The sequence below is a fragment of the Lottia gigantea genome (assembly GCF_000327385.1).
Source record: "Lottia gigantea unplaced genomic scaffold LOTGIsca_72, whole genome shotgun sequence".
NCBI lineage: Eukaryota > Metazoa > Mollusca > Gastropoda > Lottiidae > Lottia > Lottia gigantea.
The window spans coordinates 30,762-54,910 of NW_008710427.1; the positions used below are offsets into that span (position 1 = coordinate 30,762).

Genomic DNA, 24,149 nt, shown 5'->3' on the forward strand with positions numbered 1-24,149 from the left:
ATGACGTACTGAGTGAAGTTTAAGATTACTAGAATGAACTAGACCAACTTGTAATATACTCTATAAACCTTTCAGCTATTATTTTTATATATAACATTTCATTATACATTATTGAGACCCATCTAAATTATTATAGCAGTGTTAATGCATTGAATGTTTAGATAATAGCATTATGCAAAAAGTTATTCGAATTGAGGGATTATACGGAAGTTCGTGGGCAAGGTACAAATGCCATATCCTGGTGGTCTTAAACGATGATATTGTAGTATTAATATTCGGGATGTTTATGCAGCCATTTACCTATAATCACTTCCTTTTAGCCAGCCGAGATTCCTCTTGTAATTTGATTTTCTTATGGCATCTTAAAATCGAATACATCAACACTTTAAGGTTTATTAAATAGTGAGATTGTAAGTCAGTCCAAATACTGAAAATAAAATCTTGTGTTGTTGGCAAGTTTACGTTTCCTGTTATGTTATGCGATTTATGGGTCCGAATTATTAAATATACCACCGGCTTTCGGCACCGAGATAATTAACATTGTCGTCATGTTAAATGAATAAAAATGCAGTGAAATGCAAATTACCATTAATCGGTATTAAAGCTAAGGTGACGCTAGCTTGAAAGTAACAAGAATGATATAAACATTTCAAAATATTCAGCACATTTAAAACAAATTCTAGAAAAGGTATCAAGCTTTGAATTGAGATTTTATATCGTCGATGTAACATTGTTCTGTTGCTTTATTATATTCCATCCACGGCCTGGCCTGGCTTGTACATTGTGTGTGGTGCAATTCGGTTGCTCAAAACACTGATGGTTTGAGTAATCTCTCGTAAATTCTTAAGTCCCCTTATGATTTTTTTGATTTTTTTTTAAAGCACGATTATTGCGTTTGAAAATACAAAAGAACTATGTATGTAAAATGAATTTATTAACAATCAAATTTAATATCTTTGGTAACAGTCATAATTTAAATCAGATATTTTATCATCTCAAATTCACATAAAGCCCAGTTTACTGAATTTTGTTAATATTCAACAAAATTGTAACTTTTCCATTTGAATTGATGTAATAATTTAAATCTTATTAGTATTTGTTTGTAACACATGATAAAATTTTGAATGGGAAGATCTTGGATAATTTACCCTTACATAAATAGCACTATTTATAACTAAAATACTAGTAATGTGTCAATTTGATCACATTGTTTTATAAATATACAAAGATGCACACATTAGAGTCTTATTTTCTCAGTTCAATATGTGAAATAGTAACTCCAGTATCATATTCAACCAAACGCAATTTTTCAGAAAACAGTGACGCCAATTAAAAAGTTTTCAGATCGTCATTGTTTGTTATAATTCACACCATTAAAATTGCATTCAGTATGATTAACATGTTTCTTTAACTTGTTACACTCATTTCTATTGTCCATAGACAGTTGGCGGGGGTCAAAGTTGGGTCCATTAATTTCCCCTCCATCACAGTACCTTGATTGTCGGCACGTTTCAAAGTTTGTTCAAGACTCTTGTTCAACACAGTAGTTTAGATGTTCAGTTTAAAGTTTCATTGTGTTTTGAACTCAATCACGAACAATTTACACCGCTTTTTGCCTTTCACGTCGTTTGACTAAAATATGGATAATATATAGAATGACTATTGCCCGGATAAGAGGCATGGGCTCTTAATAACCCTAAAGGTCCTAATAAATTATGGCCCGGTAAATACGGGTGTAACCCTTGTCCATATAACATACTAGCTGAATAAGGGGACGCAAAAGCCAAACCGCCGGGACTTGGAGGAATAGTGGGACTGTTCACATCGAGACCGGGATTCTGTTTCTTCCATTTTGTTCTTCTATTTTGAAACCAGATTTTAATTTGTGTTTCTGTAAGATTAAGTGATAGCGCTAGGTTTAAACGTTCACACACTGAAAGGTATCGTGTCGTTTTAAATTTATTTTCTAGTGAGACTAATTGTTCGTATGTAAATGCGGTTCTAGCGCGTCTTGGTTTTCCAGCCTTTCCACCATCATGTCGATCATCTTTATCATCTTTTCCATCATAATCGAGTCTAGAATCACTATCGTCTAAATCTCTTTCATCTAATTCATTACCACTATCATTGATTGATATCGATAAATCATCAGGACCTGGTGAACCTAGAATGTATAAACATTTTTATTTTTAGCAAAACGAATCAAAAATAAGACTATAGAAATATAACAATTTCACTTTTATGTTTAATAACTATATCTTCAGATGCTTTATTAATATCATTTTATTATATTTTATTTGTTATCTAGCACAGGTACAATGTGTAAAAACATCAAGATTTAAACCTTGAATTCAAACAGATTCTTCCAGCAACAGAGATTTAAGTCACAGCAGTTTTTCTCATTACACTTCTCGCTATGCCGCCATGTTTGTATTAGAGGGAAAAAATGGTGTTGACTTTAACGACCTATAGCGATACATAGGATTAGTTTTCCTATTTCCTTCTTGTAGATTGTTGATATACTTTTTATTTATTTTTATTAGATAATTTAAAGCTTAATTAACCAGATATTACTCCTATTATAATGAAAATGAGAATATTCTAAACAATACTGGGCTCTAACCAAAACTATTATTTTACAAAATATATTACAGATATAGGCCTACATATTCGGGTGAATTGTAGGGAAAATATGTTTTCAATGTTTTAACAACAAGCAGAAAAAGGTGGAATTTTTTTCAAACAATCTGTAAATAAATTTACTAAAATTTCAATACATGTTATTTGATAATCAAAACTTTCCGAATATCTTTTCTATTGTTTGTGCTCAAATTATTTAATAGTTAATATCAAAATGAACATAATTATATATATAAATATTCTTCTTTTTTGGGGGGGGGGGGGGGGGGGATAATGAAGCAGGGCAGCACCACGTTATGAGCTTTGGGGAAATTTCTTAGCGTATGTACAGCTCGTCTATTATTCGTCCTCTAGACAAAACATAAACTGTTTCTTAAGTTCTGAGGACCTTTCTGAAACATTTTCTACGGCTTGTCTTATCCTAATAGCTATGCAAATAAAATTCCTAAATGCAGTTTCTTATAATAGGCTATACCTTTCTCACATCTGTCACAATACACGTATATAAAGACATACTTTAAATCTCATGTAAATAAAGTAACAAGGTCTAAAAATGTTCAAAGTTAAATTTAACCATAGCCATTATATCATATTAAGCCGTGTTATCTATTCTTTCCTTTCTCTTTTTATATTTTAAGCTCGCAAAGGAAGGTTTGAATTGGCCAAGAGCTAATAGGACAAGACAAACTTCATATTAATTTTTATTTAAAAATTGTTTGTACCATACAAAATTCCCTTTCAATACTAGACCCTGTTTCAAAATTTGTTCCCAAGTTTGTTTGAAACTAGAAATTTGTATTCGATATTAAAGTAAAATCAAAGAGTATACGATCTGGTGTTTTCTATAAAAACGGTTTGTAATTGTTTGTATTAAGTTCAGTTTAAACGCCCAGCGTCAGTCTAATTGTACGATATTAAAGGGTTAAATTTATCTACAAGACTGGGATAATGGAAAAATTAAAATTCATTCTTGTCGACAATAAAGTTCTTAAAGAAGTAAATATTTTGATACGAGATGGGTGACTGGTGAGCAAGCGAATGGTCCTTTAATTTCAATAGAAATCGTTTTGGACGAGTAAGGAACATAGAGAGAAGAGGTACAAAGGAAGCCTGCAGGCGGCCATCTCCTTCTAATTACTTCATTTCTTTTTACAATTCGATGATTGAAATAATTTCTTCTTTTTACTTTTCCTATCAAACATTCTTTTAACCCTTGATACCCCGGAGCCTAGTATTATTTCTTCATTAGGATGAGAAAAAGACTTAAAGAGTCGAGGGTAGATACAAGTAAAGAAAAATACTTGAGGCCCAAATTCTCTAGTGATTCTGAAATTTATTAAGAAATTTCACTTTGATTTTTATATAACAAATCTTAGAGCCGATCGAAGTGTCGCCATTTTGAAATCGATTTAGTGAGATAAAATGTTTGAAGGAATGTTTGTCAAACATTCAATTCAATATGTACATGTTTATTCTATATTTCTTCTATGTACTGATCACAAGATTTCTTATTCAATACAAATATTGTTCACTTTTATATCCAATGAAATGAATCAATGATAGCATGCATTATGTTATTTATCTACATTGAAGTTGTCTGCCCACATCTTTCCAGATTTAAATGTTTTTTGAATATGCAACGTTTTGTGTTTTTTTCAGAACGAGTCATAAGAAAATGATATATTGATCTCACGGATTAAAGAATCCATTTTATTTTCATACGAAACATGTTCGAAAATATAGATAGTAAAAATGTAAAAAATAAATTAAAGGGTAATACTTGTGGTTTTTTTTTAGAACGTTTTAACTCAGATTTTAGCCTTTAATATAGATATTATCTCAAAAATGTACCAAGTAATTGGGTTAAAATAGAAATTGTTTCAAATATGTTATATATTTTTTATACCAAGAATATATATTGCTTGAAATATTCAGAAGCTAATAAATTTATTACCATGATGTTTTTTGAAGAATAATGATTATTGTCATTCATTGAATTAAGTTATCATATTCGAAACAAATTGTAATAAATATTGATAGGTTTAGATAATCAGTTTAAAGAAATAACTATTGAAAAGAAAATCTTGAAACGAAATGTTTACCGGCTAAAGGGAGGATAAAGGTTGCAAAAGTCGTAATTTGAACTGTTTTAACTTCCGTACATGTTACGGATTTTCTTTAACAAATTACATAGAAACTGATGCCATGAGCCGAGATTACAATTAGTTATATCTCCTGTTACACCCCCGGGATTGGGTGCTTCTTGTATCAATATGCTTTTAATTTCTCGGAATTTCAAAGAAAAGAACATAGTTTAATATTACATTATATGAAATAGTATACATTAGATAAAAAAAAAATCTTGAGGCAAAAGAGAGAAATTTCTTGTATATTAATTTTTTCATTGCAAAATTAATCATTCTAATAATAATTTTGTTATTTAATTAATTTTATAGAGTGATAATCATAATAAAAATGTCATTGTTGAATTTCAGAATTTACCACAGATAATATTAATATCTTAAATAATATAAATACTTTCATTAAGATTCCTTCTATACAGTAAAAAATATTCACACACAAATATTGTCAGATGTTTTTACCATATAATTTGTTATATTTACACGATAAAAAAACTCACTGCACTTGTAGATAAATTCACAAATTAAAACTACATAATAAGATGTGTTGAATTCATTTAAACCAAAGTAAAAAATCTCAAGCTTCAACTTTGAAGTACAAGTTTTGGAATGAAATGTAAAATACAGAAATGTAACATAAACGAAAAGAAGATTATGGAAAATACAGATTGTAGTAGTGTTGAATATGTGAAAAAGCTTATTGTTTTCGACAAGAGAAATTCTATCTGAAGTTATAAGAACCTGCCGACAAGTCGTTGACAGAGAAATATTTTATTGAAATATTTATGGTGGAAAATGAAAGTTTCACGGCAGTATTAAGAGGGGGCTCTTCAAGTAGGTCTGATGGTGTACCGTACTCATTTAGATCTATGAACATCAATATAAATATTTAATGTTGATCAATTTATTCCAATAATATTGAAACAAGTCAAAATGTAGGTAAAAGTTTTTATAATATTTTGTTTTTGTTTTGTTCTATTTTTTCAATAAAATTGTCACTAATATATCAAATTCAACTTCAATAAATAGCATTGAAATAATCAGCACGTAAGAAAAGGTTTCAAAGTCGAGTTTCAAGATCAGAAAAAGAATGGGCGTAAGATCCAACATTCGTCTATGTATTTTGCAATAATAAGCTATATCTTTTAAAGTATGTAAATTTTCTTACCTAAACTATGTGCTGTGTCGTCTGCTTGAGATGGATCAGAGGAATTCTCGTCTGCCCAAGGATGCCATACGCGTGATCTTCCTGTGCCAGTAAATTTCGCTGGATCCAAAATATCCGCAACTTTAAAAGATGTTGGTTGTAATTTTGGTGGTGGTGTTGCTACCGGCCTTGGACTGTGGGGTGGGGGAACCCTTTGTTCACCCTCACTGCCTGATTCCTCATCCCTCGGACTGGATGTCATTCTTCGTCGAATTATATCTCTTTCATATTCTTCATCATCAGAATCAATGTAAACACGAGCATTGTGATCAGATACAGGACTTCTACAAGGACTTCGACTTACGTCTCTCTGTCGCTTCATCGACAGATTCATTTTGAAGGATTTTTCACAAATTACACATAAACTATTTTGAAAATTCTAAAATTTTAAGTCCACTTAGAGCACCAAATAATAATCAACAAAAGTCACTGTTGCACCTTGCACGATACAAGTTTAATGTGATTCACTAAACAAGTGCTATAACTTTAATATTTAGAGCGCATGCGTAGAGACCTCCCCTTACTGGCGTCTGACAGTGGTGAGGCGTATAATTGAAAGCGAGATGGTGTTATTTTCTCTCAACGATCCTAATTGGCTCTCACTTTAATTGATAGCATTAGCCACAAAATGCGACAATTATTGAACTGTCAAGCCGTTATAATCGCTTCTTAAGCCCACAAAGATGGCCAAATTGGTGAAATTATTTTGAGGTGAAGATTAAGATGAAGAAATGAGATGGTAATGATTTCTGACTAGAATATAGAGAGGGGTGGAGCTATGATCAATTTCACTTGTCTTTCAAATATTATTATATCTACCTATACTATCATGGCGTATTTTTATCTTTTATCATAAAAGATACTACAAATGAATTATGAAATCATAATTTGATTAATTTAACCAACAGAATAATAAGTTCCATTACGATAAAATGATTATATTAATTATATATTCGTTTGCATTAATTCGGATAACTAATTTTTATGGTATCCATTTCCTATAAATTCCTTTAGGACTTTTGTTTCATTGAATCAATCTCATTGACGCTTATGATGAGTAATTAGGACCCGTACAAATTACTTCAAACAAAAGATGATGAAACGAAATAACCATCTTTGAAATTTTCCTCTTGGGAAGAGATGGTGAAGATTTTAGCACGTGTATAAACTGGAAGGGATATTTCTACAGAGATATAAGGTTGAAAGTAATATATTTTAATGTATGAAGTCTGGTTTGTTTGGAAGACACGGTACCGACATGCTGGGTCCAACCTAACCGTAAAGAAAAGATTACGTTTGCAAGTAGTTTATAATTATGGTTGCGCAAATTATGTTTTTAACAGGCCATGATTAGCCATGAGTAACAAACAGTTTCCGTGATTTCTGCAGAAAACATATATTTGTTAAGATGACTGCAGGTTCTTAATGCAAGTAACATTTCTATTTTAATTGACTTGACATTTGTCAATCTTTACTACTTAACTTAAATACATCTTCTCTTTGACCTTATGTTGCGTTTCAGGTTTAAATCAATTACAAAAATTGTACAACATATTTCCTGTAATTTTCATGACGTAAAATAAATCTGATTTTCTACTTTCCTCCCTTTGTGAGGAATCAGTTAAGTTTTCTTTTGGCTAACTGCACTGATTTAACACAACTTGGTTTTTATAAGTAAATCTTCTAAATGAATGCATGCAATCTTTTTTTCAGCACTAATTAAAATTGTTGATACGCATTTTTTCTACCAATGATGAGAAAGGGTCTTTCAATTTTTCATCATTCAGTTTAATGAAGAATTAAGTGAAAGAAATCAAATCTTGCCTTCTGAGAAGAGTGTCCAGAATACCCTGCTTTAAAAGGGATACAGTCGTCTAAATATTTTCCACTTCTATCTGATAGAACCAGGTTCTCTTTTTACGCAACTTATCATTATATCGACGTTTCGGAGTGTAACGATTACGAATGACGTCATAATGTGGGTAATTAAGTGCACGTGAAAAAGTGAAGATTGACCTGGTAGTTCAATTTGGCGCGATGCGTTAATCTAATCGTAGGAGCATCGAACGTCAAAATATAAAATATGCATTCACCTTAACTCACACAAATAACATTTTGTTTTCGAATGCTCTTTATTTTTTTTTTAAACATATAAACATAATATTTGCTGATGTCCTTCTTCTACCTAGCCTATTACCCTCAAGCTGCTGTATTCATTCCTAAAGACTTGCCTGAATTTTTAAATAGTACAAATACTATATCTAATCAAATCAGGATCATATTCACGTATCTGTAGAACTAAATAGTAAAGATTTGTCAGGGGACAATAATATTCGAACTTCTTTCCTTACAATTCTTCTCCTCAGTTAGCCAATAGAAAAAAGAGAAGACAGCTTCCAAGACAATAGCGTTATTTTATCTACTCTCTGTGGACTTTCATCTGGTGATCTGAAATAAACTGTAATAATAAATCTATATTTTCAATAAGTTTGCAGGTCTGTTATGTCTAATTTGCAGAACTATACCTTCCTTGCTTTAAGCGGAATAGTAAACTGTTATACCACTTATCTTAATTAGAAGTGATATATACACCTATACAAAAACACAATTCTATTAAATAGAGAACAGAAGAAAATAATAAACGAAACAATGAAATAAATTATTGAGGTGTAGAATAAATAAGTAAATATAAATAGTGAGTACTATTATAGGTTTATAGACTCAGCAGGTAGAGATCTGCCACGGGGTGTACATGTCTAATATCAATATTTATAATCAGTGTAAAGAGAGGGAGGGGATGTGACAAGAAAAACAAGTAAACCAGTAGGATCTCGAAATAAATAAATCTACACGCACGTGTTAAAATATACAAATGTTAGAATACTTACACATTAAACTGATATTATGCTTTTACTTGTCTATCAGCTACTGTTGCTGGTGGATTAGTGGGCATTTGTTGTCAAATATGTAAAGGGGTATGTTTTCAACTCCTTGTAATGGTGCAAATGCTAGATTTAGTCCTTTGCATCAATATTGGAAATATAATGTTAATATATATAGATGTATTTATCTATTATAAGTCAGCAATCAAATCGTTCAAATATCAAAGATTTGTATTGAAAATAACAATAATGTCACAATTTATAGCTGCCATATTTTACTAACCGGCACCCATTAGAATATGTTTATTTACTTCTCTAACTCTTAGTGTCAAGTGGAAGAGGAAAATAAACGATTTGAAGAAAATCTTACAAATTACTTCTTCTTATCATTCCAAGACACGTGCTTCGTGTTTTCGAACCCAATTCTAATATCAATATAATACGCTCGAAGACACGCGTCTTCCGAAAAAGACAATTTAATAAAAAAAAAATGTACAAAGATAGAAATTCGTTAAAACCGCACGATCGGAACTGAAATGTGCGGATTAACGAGGGTGCACTGTATACAAAACTTTCAGGACAGTTAAAAAAAAAACAATGGGAAATAATGGGCATCCATGATTCTACTGTAAGTTATCTGAAGTGTTTTAGAAAGAGAACGTAGTCAACAAATTGAACATAGAATGGAATCAAGAAAACCGGAAAACATTTAAACACAAATTTTAAAGAAAAACACTAAATCGACAAATCATGATCTCATATTAAGGTTTTGTCCCTAGCATAGCTTAAAAATAAATACGAGGACCGTTCACATAACAATCAAAAGAAGTGCAGTAATTTAAAATTGTCAAATCCTCAATTTTTTGAACATTTTCTGACATTTATGGTGGCTGAGTGAGTGATGTGTTCTCAAGTTCAAGAGTTACATCCAATTTGCACATTTACCATCTATTCTTCTGATGGACAATGCACCGTGCTGACTAAATAACATGGTCCTTGCAAATCTCTGTTTTCATTTACCGAATAAGTGCAGAAAAATACTGGCTAAATTGCAAACGCCCACTGACAACCCTCCTTGCTTTATTAAACGTGATCACACAACGTACTCCATGTTTCTTTAAACTTTGAACTTTAATCGTGAATTATACCCGACACAGATCAAGCAGGGAGTATGTTAATTTCTTGTATTTAGATTAACGCTCTCGATCAAGAAATCAACAAGCAAATTGATCAGTCTGTGTATCGGAAAATTATCCTCGGGCATACCAGCAGGGTGTTGTGACACTAGCCTTATCACAGTGTGGGGTAAATGCGCAGACTCACTAAGCACCTGTTATCGCCACCCCATCGTTTAAAGTAGACTTTCTGGAGGAAATTACAATCCCATATTTCTAAGTAATATTATCACTTTCCCATATTCTACTTTTTTTTTTATTAAGTTGAAGATTTATGGCGCATTATTTAATTAGTTTCACAGCATTTACAACATTCAAATATTTAAAATTTTACAAATATCAAAGTTGTTATTTATCCTGATCATTTTTACAGATTCTTAAATACATTTATTGGCTTTAGTCTTACTTAACGTAAAACTTAATTTTATTCCGGCGTTTACTCCAAGAAGATCGGAGATAGCCTACTTACAATTCTCCAACATATGATATTATTATATCATATCTTTTTCTTTCTTACAGGAATCAGACATGCTACATTTATTGCCGAATTCAGAAATAGAATTCATAGAAGTTTTCATAACATGCCAAGAGTCAGTCAAGCCATCTTTTCAAAACTGTCATATCTTTATATTAGACTTAAAGAATCTGAAACGAGGCTATATTAATTAGGTTTCTATTTTTAATTAAGAATTTAGACATGGTTGATGGTGACATGACAATGGCAGGTCAATGAGGTAGAAAACAGAGCTGTTCACAGACTAACAGATATATTCCTCAGGGAAGATAGAAGTACTTAATTATCGTTTATCCCTTTATCAAATAACATAGGATCTAATGAATACCCCTGACTGACACCTAACATGTCTTGTTTAGCTAGAAACGTATTTTGGTACTGGCGTATATTGATAAGGTTAACAGCCATTATACTTGTAATTGAATCATTACCGATACACTGATTAAATCATTTGCGCCTTGGGGAGGCAAGCACGCCGGACTGCAATACCCGCGGGTAATGTTATCGATTTGTTGTATAAATGTAGCGCCTGTTTAAAAGGGTGTTAACTGACCTTCTGCAAGAGGGTGTTGATCTGAAAACGATGTCCCCCTTAGGGTTGAAATGAACAACGTTGTATATTTATCTTCATTATAAATCTTAAGAAATTTTAGAAAAAGTTGGCGGTGATTAGCAATTCATTGTTTCCTACTCTAATTATCTAATCATTACCCCAAGCTTATTTTTTATTGAAATAATGTCAACAACTAATTTTAAATGCTATTAATGATCGTTTTATGCACTGCGATTTTATTCTTACAATGTTTAAATACCTTTTGTCTTCAAAGATCTATTTAAATCTGTCTTACATTTCCAGAGCTTATTTATTTTCTTTAAAAGAGAGTTCTCGTAAAACAACGGATGAACGCCATAATGCGAGAGTTAAAATGCATGAGCCATAAAGAAATTGTAAATCAAGTGTATCAATATGGTTTAGTTTATTTAGATTGGTGAATATTTCTTGTCGAGTTTTACTATTGAAATATATCAGATTAGGATAGAAAAATGCAATATTTTGACAATTGTCATGATTTATCTTTCGACGATTAGTTCTATTAACTCTTATAAAAACATTAGTGATGCAAAACAGTCTAAATTATTGTTATTTTTCCCCTCTAGTTTTGATTATTTTACAGCAAACAAAAGAAAGAATATGAAATTGTAGAACGTAATGATATTTCCAGATTTTATTTTTCTAATCTTAATCAGAAAATCTATTAGAGACATAATCTTTGTTAACATGCTCAACTGTCAACTACAAGATGAAATATCTAACATCTATTAGTTTAAATCTTTTCAGATATTTCAAAACATTTAAATTTACTTTATCAAACAAAAGATAACTGCCAAACTGTTAGGTTATTTTACTTTAAAATCTAAACAAAATATTTAATAATCCACATCAACAAGTAAACATATTGAAATAACTGCTTTAAAAATGTTGGTTATGTTTTTTACATGATTACAAGATGAAGGTAATTGTTTCACACTTATATTTTACTGATAACATTTAATTTGAATAGCTCTAAAATATTCTTCTTTTCAATCTGTTGCTGAAGAATGCAACCTTAGACTCTTTGAAACAACTTTCTCTTTTGAGTTGGATTATTTATGTAACCAACTTGTGTCGTGTATCCAATAAAATATGTTTTATGAGGTAATGCATTTCAGTGATATCATCAGATCTACCAAGTTGGCATTTTACTCACTAGCGCACTTTCTCATTCTTTCAGATTTAGAATACAAAAATCCCTTAACTTATGGATCAAAAACAATATTCATTTTCTTTAGCTTTAACCGAATCCTACCGTTTAAAGAATCGGGCGAGGTTGTCGGCGTATACAGAACAGTATCTGGTATGTTCCTTGCCCTGTAATTATTGCAGATTGTTGTTTTGTAAACACTAGAAGTTAGATGTTATATATCAGTTATATTACCCATGCTATCGATAAACCTGCTCTAAGATGTACAAATAATGAGATAATTATAATCGGACTAACAATCACTGCTCCCTGATGACAGATCCATATCACATGAAAGAGAAACAGACCATAGCACGTGCCAGCGGGTGCAGTCATTTATCAGTCGGGGCATTATTAACGTAGCGGGAGAGCATTCCCTGCCTTCATCATGGCTCTATTACTAACTGAGTGTTTGTTATCATAATTACCACTGTTTGCTAATGCGTGATTCCACATTTACGTAATCGGGGGTAATTTAGGCGGGAATCCGTAACTAATATCGTGTCAACAGGAAGTTAGTAAACAGTGAAAAGATAAGAGGAGTAACAGTGATGATCAATATTAAAATTTATATAATTAGTGTTATAATATACACAACTCTAACAGGTTGAAGCAGATCATCTAGGCCCATCGTCACTTCACGTATTTGGCGTAGAAAACTATGTTGTTTTAAGAAAATGCAACTGAGATCAATGATCACTGATCATTATTCTGAATTCGATTACACACGTCTTGACTTGAGTGTTCTCCGATTGTTATAAAATTATGTAATTCTTATCTGTAAATATTTCTCAGGGTAACGATAGTAAAGAAGCGAACTAAAAACGTCATGGGAAACTGATGTCGGTATCACACACAAAAAGTTATACCTCAGATGTAACAGCTGACTTGGGTCGATCTCTCACATGACGAAAGATAGAGCAAGTGGTTTGACAATTTTCAGATAGCCAAGCAGCAATTAAAGATATTTCTCCACATTATTGTGTTGTTTCTTTACTTGTGAAGTCAACGAGGCATGGCTAGATTCGAGTATATTTTCACTCAAATAAGAAACGCTCACCTGTTCCTTCACTTGTTTCATGATAGCCTCTTTCCACGCCTAATCATTTTTTCATTCCAGTCCGCATTCCTTCGACGATAGTTATTGCCCTTGGGAGAGCTCTCCAATAACAGAAGCTATGTTTAGACTAATATAAAATATTTTTTGTCTGAAAATGAATTATTTTAGCATGTGCTCTCTCCTTAAAGCCAAGTATTAAAATTAAGAAACATGTCATTCGATATAAAATTATATTGCAGTAGAGGTCTTTGATGTGGCATAAAATTGCTTGTTCAAAAAATTCAGCTTTTGAGGGTCAAATGAAAAATTGCATGAAATATAAAACAAGCAAGAATGATATATATTAACAAATGTGTGTCTAATTGTGTGACTGATTCACTATGTAAATGGAAATCTATGATATGGTAATACATTGGAACATATGATGAATTTAAAGGAATTCGAACTCTTTAAAGTATCATTTCCACTGGAAAATCTCCAACCTTTGGAAATGTCCTTTAATATTAACTCATGTTTTGATTATGACACACTCTATTTAATGTTTCAAAGTGCGTTTAGTAAACATTTTTACTTGCAATATTACAATATTAATCATATATTTGGAAAAAAGACCGGTGATTTGTGAATATACTTTAGGTATTTCAATGTCAATTACTTTATTAAGATATAATTTCACTACTGACTTGGATTCTTTTCTGTAGTGTATTTTAATGATGATCAAATATCAACCAATTTTCACGTTAATCTTTTCTTACAAATTGACAATACGATATGATCACATAATCTTAACATTATCACTACGATCTTTTAAACTAGGGGCAACTCGTATATCTTCCTCAAGTTAAAATTACCTGGTAGCGACCGCTTCGTTTAGAAAACAATCAACGAGTACTATAATAGAAGAGAAGGTTTCGATGTGTACTTTTAGATATCGAATTTCCTTAAATCAAGTTTGAAAAGTAAATGGTTCATTGTGTTTAAGGAACATAAGAAATCTTTGATGGTAAGAGACTATTGTCGGCTTATAAATACTGGTATGATCTGTAGAGTTGTAGTGAGTAAATATTCTTTATTTCCTAATTGTGGTAAGGAGGGTTCACATTAAAATGATACCTCATTATTCTCATCAAAATGGTCCATTTCTCTTTCATCTTCACAGCTTACTCTGTTATTAACCTTGTTTCTGGAATACCAAACTGGAACACAAACTTTAATCCGTCAATGTACGCGAGCAAGGTACACGAAGAATGGAAACAACGGTTTTCAAAATTGTCCGAGTTATGTTTTCTGCATTCAAAGTCCACGGGAAAAATATGCATATATATGATTATTTTCATTGATTTGAAGATTATTGAATTTATATAGCATCAGAGTTATTTCAGATATTTTAAAGTGGGTAATTTCAAACATGTTTTATCTTCTGATAATACCACAAAGACCTAACTGTTTCTCTGAGAATGCTATTATAGGAAGTCAGATTCGTATGACCATATCAGCACTCACCGACAGACTTAAGCGATATGGCTTTCTTTATCGAATGTCAAGTCTTGGACAAACCCTTTTAAAATTGAATGCATTTGTTTATACACCTTTGTACCCATTTTGTAATGAAGATGTAACAATGGCACCGCAGTCTGTCAGTTGATAATAAGTAATATTTAATCATGATCAGTGTTCAAACTGTTTACCAGTAAAATACTGTGAACAGCTAGCTCACTTTCCCGCCCAGTAAATTAACGTGAAGTGATATGAGCCTTGTGACAAATATTTATCTCATAGTGTCATCGTGTTTAGAATAATAGATGTAAATCTAACCACAACACTGTGGATATTAACTGGCCTATCGACCACCGCCTGTCTTCTCTATCTCATTTACTGTTTACCGAAATATTTTACTGAAGGGTGGGCTATCTACGTATCGTTTTCCATACCTTTCAATACCTTAATCCCCCAATTAAGAATTACCGTCTATCGTGATATGCAGGTCTTTGACTGTTGGGCCTCGTTGTGAGAGACGTTATCATTTCGTGTTATAGGCTCCATATTCTCGAATTTCGTGTCAACCGGGGATATGAATGGCAGACGAATTACCTTAGGAGTATTGTTCAAGTGCTGTCAAAATATTGGATCAAGATTTGTATATAGGATTTCTGTTCCAATTAGGTTCAACTGTCAAGATTGATATCCTAACAAAAATTGTTAAACATACTTCTTATCCGAGTAAATTAGATTAAACTTTCACGAGTATTAAAGGTTGACTAAAAGCGTGCCCAGTAAAATATTGTGGATTAGTCAGAGAGAATAGATGATATGGTATTAGAATGTTATTGATATGGGGTAATATCGGGCTTATCTTGCTATAAACTTTATGAATTATTTATTTCATAATTGAAACTGATCATCCCAAGACTTTAAATCTGTGAGGTCTCTTTATCTTAGTAATATTTAGAAAATGTTAATCTCTTATGAAAACTTTCAAAATTCACGTGTTTGAATATTTCCTTTGTATACAATACTAAGTGCACCGCCAACCATTTTCTATGTCTTGATAATTTCATGACAATTTGTCCTTTGTGCTTCTGTGGTTAACCTATGGTTAACTCTATGGTTAGTCCACAACACGGACCAAGACAAACAGTTGTTCTCTTTCAATAATCAGAATTGGGCGAAGTTCGAAAATGTAAGTAGTTAACGAAATGTATTTCTCTTGCGCTTTTAAAAACTATGTAATAACTTATTATAAGGACAGTCTTATTCTTCCATTGGCCTTTTAAATATTTGACTAATACAGATGAAGAGTTATATGAAGAGTGTTCTCGCGTAAATATGAATAAGGCAATCTATCTTGTCATTATTACTGACTGACATTTCCCGGACATAAATAGTTGCTGCCGTGTGCCAGTCAAAGGGGGTAATGATCCGAGGTGACCCAATCGTTCTTCAATTTGTAGATACTGTAATATCTAACGGTTTACCTTTCAGTTAAGTATTTCCTTATTTAATCTGTCTACAGGTCGTTATTAATATTATGGTATATTAAATAGAACGTGTAATCACATTAACTTTCACTTAACCTTTAACCTGACTATGTGTCCTTTGCATACTAATGGCGCATCACTACCAACTGAAAAGTAAGTGAATTGGTTTTGTTTTACGTCCTGTTTTTCTTTGCTTGATTGGGTTCGTGAGAGTCAGTAGCACGATACCGTGTGATAAGAAAGAAGGTCTGCCAAGACAGCAGCATAATCTTACTCTATTTTAATATTTCGTATTTTAACGGTTATTGCTCCAATCGGAAAGCATTTTTATGTCAACTATTTTTCTGGTGTTGGTATGGCTGTAGCCTTTGAAATAAGGAAATCAATTTCTCTAAGCATTATTGCATGATTCGGTTGCCAGTGAAACATTTTTTCAGTCTGTTAGCCTATGCTTTAGTATTATACAATTTATATTTTTTTATTCTCATTTTACATTATAAGACACCTCATAGTTTGCAGAGCGGCACCGTGCCTACTCTTGAGTCATTGTGTTTATCATGGAATCGATAAATTTGGTGTTTCTAGGTCAACACTTTTTTTAAAGATAACTGAAGAAAATTATTGTAGAATAATTGTTAAAGCACGGTATATGATACTCCAGTAATAACTTCTATCAACTATGGGATCTAAACTCATCAGATATGAAGCGTACGAGAAGAGTGTGAAATAATTTGGTTAGAAATATCATAAATAATATGATAATATCTCAAACTTAGTCCAACTATTCTACTAATGTCTTTCAATTGTTATTGTCCATTTAGAATAAACTCCAATTTACTATTCCGCTCCATTTAATATTGTATTAACTCATTCATCTACAGATTCCAACCTCCCAGTCACCGCTACTATCTCATAGTTCATTCCTTATATTGTCTCTCATCCACAACTCACTTTATTGTTTAAGATAATTTGATAAGAAATTATATTTGACGTTCAACTTACAAAAATGTCTGTGATCTTGGTGGGTTTTGTTTCAACAAAACAATACTGCGATACCAGATCTGTCGTTTTATTAAGTTCTATGAGGCAAGCCGAGTTGATATGAACTATTTTACATGCAGTTAACCTGAATTGCCCGAAAAAGTTATCAAATTGATTGACATAAGAGCAGAACAGGATAGTTTTGTATTATGAAAAGCTTGGATTTTATGTCACTCGATGTAAGTGCTATAGCTCTGTATACATCAGGACACTATAAAGCGTTCTGTTCTCGGTCCAGACCAGACCGCGATAAAGTGTGGTCATTTACATGGTCTGAGAACAATTCTTCAGTCACAAGTTAATTCAAAAGCGTTCTCGGCACGGTTATCTGAGATCGAAGACATCTGGATGTAATCAAAAATTTCACTGAAAGATAGCTTGTAAAATACGCCCACTGGCAGCTTTGATTTTAAATAAAAATATTTGGCAGTACAGTAACAATCACCAGTATGAAATATTCAACCTTCAGTCAAAATATTACCATGTTTCGTCAAAATCTGTCAAGAATTGGCCCTTTTAGAGTGTTTATAGACTTTTTAAGAACAATGGCAATAACTCAATCTTAATATTTTTCCATTCTCTTGATTTTCGATAAAATTCATCTTTGGTTTATAACAAACATTTACACCAAGTTTCGTCAAAATCCATCAAGAATTGTGCCTTCTAGAGTGTATGGGCTAAAAATTGAACGCGTTTTCAAGAACAAGATATTTTTTCGATTTTTCTGATTTTCAATAGGGCTCATCCATGGGGGATTACAAACAAGCATACCAAGTTTCATCAAAATCAGAATTGTTCCTTCTAGAGTGTTTACGACGGACGGACATGGGTGACGAGAATATACGCCCCCCATTTCATTTGGTTTTATAAAAATGACGAAATTTCGCGGGAAAATATGAAGGTCGCTTGTGAGGCCTGTGCAGTAAAGCGTTCTCGGAACGATTACCGTTTACATTACACCAATTTTTCGAATCCGTTATGAGAACCCGAGGTGAGCTCGGCAGTTTAAATTACACAAAATCCATCCGTTCCGTTCGGAGAACAGAAAAAAAATTTTAATATGAAAGGTGTTTATTAGACAAACTAAGTTGATGTGAACTACCTTACAAGCAAATTTCGTAAAATAATAATATTAATATTATACATTTCAGTTATTGGGTCGTTATTATCAAGTTGACTAAAGGTTAACATATAAAAGCAGAACAGGATAAGTTTGTATTATGAAATTCTTGGATTTTATGTCATAGTTCTGATCATTTCTGTCCCCCTGTCAGTGATGCAGGTAAGAGGGGCTGACATGGAAAAAGCGTCTAGTCGTTCGGATGAGACAATAAACCGAGGCCCCGTGTGCTACAGACTGTGCACGATAAAGACCCCTCCACAGTTGGAAATCGAAAAAGAGCAGACTAATGTCGCTATCCTGGCAAAATTTCCCTCATTGCACTCAATATCCCTCATGGCGTTGCCCGTCTTCATTAGCCCACATGGTTCATTTCATTTCATTTCTGATCAAATCTGTGACTTCTATTGTAAAATTGTAACCTGCAATATAAGCAATGTCCAATTCTTAGCAATGTTTTACTTTCATTGGGATGGGATTAATGATACAGCTAGTATAAAACCAGACTTGAGCAATAATATTTCAGTGATCATTCGATTTATTGGGTACGTAATCAAACATTACCAAATTGATATTCTGGAAAAAATTTACAGATTTTCAGTGATAGGTCAACTCTTTGCTCCTGTTAAATCTATCATACCAAGACAAAACAATAAAATTATATGAATAAATATTATCTTTGCAATAAACTGGTCATATTGAGGTGAATTGTACGTGCCACCAATGACGAGATTGGCCATTTGACTTTTAATCTTGATAGTTTGATGGATACAGACGATGTATAGTACCATTTTGTAAGTGGTGCGTATGAAGGAAATACATGTCAATGATTTGTTGTAGACAGAAGTTAATGTTGGTGCCGTTATCTACTAACCGACCAGAACGTGTCAACATACAAAATGATTAAAATACACCCTTATCATAGGGGTGATCTGATAAATCTCCATTCCACTGTGGCAGTAAGGCATATCAGAGTGTGTAGGCATACATTAATTCAACTCTGTTAAATTTGAACCTTTTCCACCCAGAAAACATACGTATTAATTACATGAGATTCAGTCTAAAATTTTTGGACAATGGTAGGCCTACTGTTTATTGATCAATCAATAACCGCATCTGTACCAAAACGTAATCTAAGAACTAGCGCTGTCCAAATTACGTTTTGATTGAAAATAAAGTGTATGTTTGTTAAGTTATGTTAGTCATTGCTTTCTAGCACTAAAATAGTTGTCAAAAAAAAAAACCAAAAAAACAAAGTAAAAGATTATTTTTTCATTCACGATATGGATTTATTTACACATCTAAAGACATTGACATTATGACATCACTTAAACACTTTTTCCTTCGTAAAAAAACGTATGGATTTCGCGTTAATCTCTCAACGTGCGTCAATTGGGTATAAAGGGCGTCCAAACAACCAATCCAACTACCAACTGCTACGACTACCAACAACTATCAGCATCCACTGGAAGCGAACGTTAACTTGGCATCTTCCAACCAACCAGATTGTCTGTCCTTTTCTGAACGAAGCATAACAGGACTATAACGAAATCAGACATAACATTCCATCGGACATTTCCATTGCTGGTCCAAGAGCCATTATCAATGCACCGGTTGCATTGGGCCAAGGAATCAAGCAAATGAACCATAAGGATCAACCACAGACCCATTTTTGAAGAGACTGTTTGACGCTGTTTCGTCGACGTCCAGTTCGGGGCCCTGACTGACAGATTGTCAACAACAAATACGTCTGCAGCAGAAAAGAATGAAATTGCATTGTCATATTGGTAATGAATCGATATGATACGTAATAAATAAATAATATTATCTTCATATCGTCACGTTTCTTTTGTGGATAGGTTTATTAGTATTTTGTTAAAACAGACCTACATCTAGCTGCTGGGCGACCATAGGCTATATCTTGGTGATGATGGTTTTGTCATTTGCTTTGATGTTGCAACTGGGTGGCTTGTGGTTACTTGTGTATGGGTATATATTTCTTAAAAGTCATTAACTACTCTAGTCACAGGGAATTAATACAGTAACTAATATACTGAATAAATATTACTTACATTCTTTAACAGTTTGAAGAAATAATTAAAACTATATGACCCTTGAAAATTCCCTAAGATAAACAGATACACTAGGTTTTAAATGGTACTATGATTGTGATGTCTATGAAGATAAAGAACTTAAACGTTTGTGTGATATTTAGGCGAAATCATATTTAGAAGATCCCACTATAATTTAACAAATATAGCAATTGAAGGCTGCCTACTTTTGATTTCACTTCGGTAAACGTTTGTATCATTTTCTAGAAATATAGTAAATCCTGCTCACGCAACCACTTTAATTAAGCGATCACCTTTAATATACGAATATGTGAATTACGATACAGGTCTTGCGGGTGAATTTAAAGAGCACTTCAGCGAACTTCTTGCTTCTGAGCGTTTTGAAAGTTGATACTTAACGAGTTTAGCAAAATATATTCTACGGCACTTTACTTCACGGTTTACTTTTCATTTGAACCTAGTTGCCCTTAACTACTATTTCAATGTACAGGAATGCATTTAATTAAACACCTATTCAGAATGTACAATTTACAAAATGGCGTGCCGTTAACGACTGAAATTATCCAGAACTTATGACATGTATATATTAATCATTGTCTAAGAAATATATGAAACATATTGCTAGATACACTGACACGTAAACATTCTTTCTGCTCTGGCGAGTTTCTTGTGGTTATGGCATTTACCATTTATTGCGCCCTGCTATTTGGAACCACTGTACCTTTACTTTACTGGCACATTTAATGATGCTTATTATTTACTACTGTAATTACTACTATTTATCAGAAGTACAGGGTGGAACCTGAGTGCTAATTGTTTTATACAATAATATACATAAGAAATTCATGTACGTTATATCGTATTTTTTGCAATGCTCCTGAAACAACCTGGTATGCAAACCAAGAACTTTTTTGATTAGAGTATTGAATGGAAGAAATATAAAAAAACACATTAATGTCTCAAACTCTTAGTTGATTTCCCTCGTTCAGTGCAGGCGAAATTTGGAACATTACCTTGGTCACCTTATTCTCGAACAACTTCATTTTGATTTAGATGGAAATGATTATAAATGGTTTGAAAATATTTAAATCTAGTTCCTCGAATTTGAAATCTGTCGCCGCCAGTCAAAGTTTAAAAGCAAACAAGTGAATTTTTAAAAAACTAAAACAAGCAAACACATTCGCATGTGATATTAATACATGTAATAGTCTTACAAAACACAACTCGTTATCAGCTAATAGGACGACGCCTGACGATCAAATACTCATTTAATAGATGGAGAATAAAAAGTGGAAATAATGAGCTACATATTAGCGTAATGGGAATATACTGTGTTTATATAAAACTTCGGCAGTTGTCAGCACCAGTTGCCAGATCAAGGAACATTCTCACCTTTTTCTTTGATGGATATATTTTGACTAATTCACTAATTGGCATCATCATTGGTCTTAACAACCTGATTTTTATAAAGTTCTTTGTATTGTACGAGATCTGAGTTCCGTCTAGATCTGATCATTGACTTCACTAACATGTGGCTCAGATTTCAATAGATAGATCTTGCACAAACTAATTAGAAATTGAGCATTTGATTTGGTTAATTATACCACTGCTCAATTTGAAGTGTGAAAGATCAAAGGATGAGAGGAACTGTAATAGCAACGGTTTTTAATATCTACCATATTTATCTCGTACTATTACCTACTTATGATGTAACCCTAGATTTAATTTACTAATCGTAGACCATTTCGTAGAAATGAATTGCAAATCATTTTCTTTAAACTTTCATTCTCTGGAGTATTCGAAGGTTGAAATGATGAGAATCTGTTAATTTGTCTGGTAACCTGAATACATTTGAAGGTAATTTACGGACATATAAAAGGAAATTCAATTTTATTGAAACAAGTACTGCACAGATAGCAAATCTAAATATTGTTGCCAACATTAACCAATATCACCTGTATATTTTTCACAGTTACCATAGATTCTGAAATGAGACAAAGCTAATTAAAATACTTCATCAGTACACAGGATAAAGTATATTTAGAAAAGGAGATAAGAAAACTTTGGGCGTTTATGATGGTTGTATTCCATTTGAACAACACCACTTCTTAAAAGGAAATGAAGTGATATTTCAACTAAATCTTGAAGACTCTTCCACACAAAATTCTGAGTTGCTGAGTAAGTAATTACAGGAGGGCTCATATCTACCTCGATAATGACATCTACCACAGTAATATTCTTATTTGCTACTGTCACCAGAACTTTAAGGTCGCCTTAGATAACTTTTTATCACGATAGCTTTTTTGTTAGCTGGTCCTTGGCCAAACCTCGTAGCATTTTGATCTTTCCCTGTCTAGTTGGTGCATAGTAAATTAACTAAAATATGATTTGACGCATTTCAGAATCATTTATGTAATGAATTAGCCGTGGTGAAATGTTTTTGATAAGTTTTGATTTCTACTGAAATTTTATTAACCTTTATATATCATGTTACTTTATATAATAAGGAATAAATTCTGATGCTGATTTGTTATTTTGAAGATTTAATTACCTCACTTCATCTTAGGTTTGACATGTTATTGCTCCATATTATTATAAATTAGACGAAAATTTATAGCATTTAAGCAGGTGTACAGTCTGCAAAAAGCGCAATAGACGCATGTTAAAACAACACAAACAACTTTGTGAAGCATGAATAGTGGGATGCAAAAACAAAACACATTGTAAATGAAAATAATCTTTAATTTAACAAGTAAAATGATAAAGAAACAAACATATTTATGCAGCGTGGTGTCTAGCTTGAACAACAATAATAATAATCATATAATAACATTATCAAATGTTGATGTAAAAAAAAAGAAGCGGATTGCATCGAGAGACGGAACCTCTGGAGGTAGATATTAAAACCTTCTAAATATATATAGTAGAAGATAAATAAGCATATCAGAACGATTCCTTCCTTTATTTCTGTCTCTTCTAAGCTATCATATTAGTTTTAGATGTCATATCATTTTTGTCATGATATTTCAATAAACAGGTTCGCTTGTTGACGTTATATATATGTTACAAGATCTTTATGGTTAGAAGTCAAATTTGTCCCATATGTATAAATTGTATATAATATTAACAGTTATTACAGAAGCCATCATCTTTGATAAAATACATGCTGTTTATAATAATAAAGAAAAAATAGGGAAGAGTAATAAATCTACTATTCCCCACTGACAATCAAAGGTGTGCAACATTTAGCTTTTTCTTTCATCGTGGGTAGGCATTTCATACTCGTGCCGCGAATGACGCATTTATATTCATACCTGAGATATTAAATATCATTTCCTGTGAATTTAGACATTTTGAAAGGAAAAGGAGGCATGCTGATTATCCCTGAAGGCGAGTTTGGTTCTAACGGTTAGGGGATGTCCCTCAAGTATCATATCAATCGTAAGACAATCAAGAAATAAGCAAAACAAATTCTCGTCATTTTCATGATTATCATATCCATATGTTTATAAGAGAGGCATTATCCGTTTCTATTTCA

At 32.4% G+C, this 24,149-nt stretch overlaps 1 protein-coding gene across 1 annotated transcript; it reads right to left on the bottom strand.

The window, feature by feature from the left end:
* Nucleotides 1-1,793: 1,793 nt before the first annotated feature.
* On the bottom strand, nt 1,794-2,036 carry LOTGIDRAFT_99849 (hypothetical protein; the record flags this gene model as incomplete). Its single annotated transcript, XM_009065938.1, has 1 exon — nt 1,794-2,036. A coding segment is annotated over one exon (243 nt), but the record flags the coding sequence as incomplete, so codon positions are not given.
* Between the last annotated feature and the right edge of the window lie 22,113 nt (nt 2,037-24,149).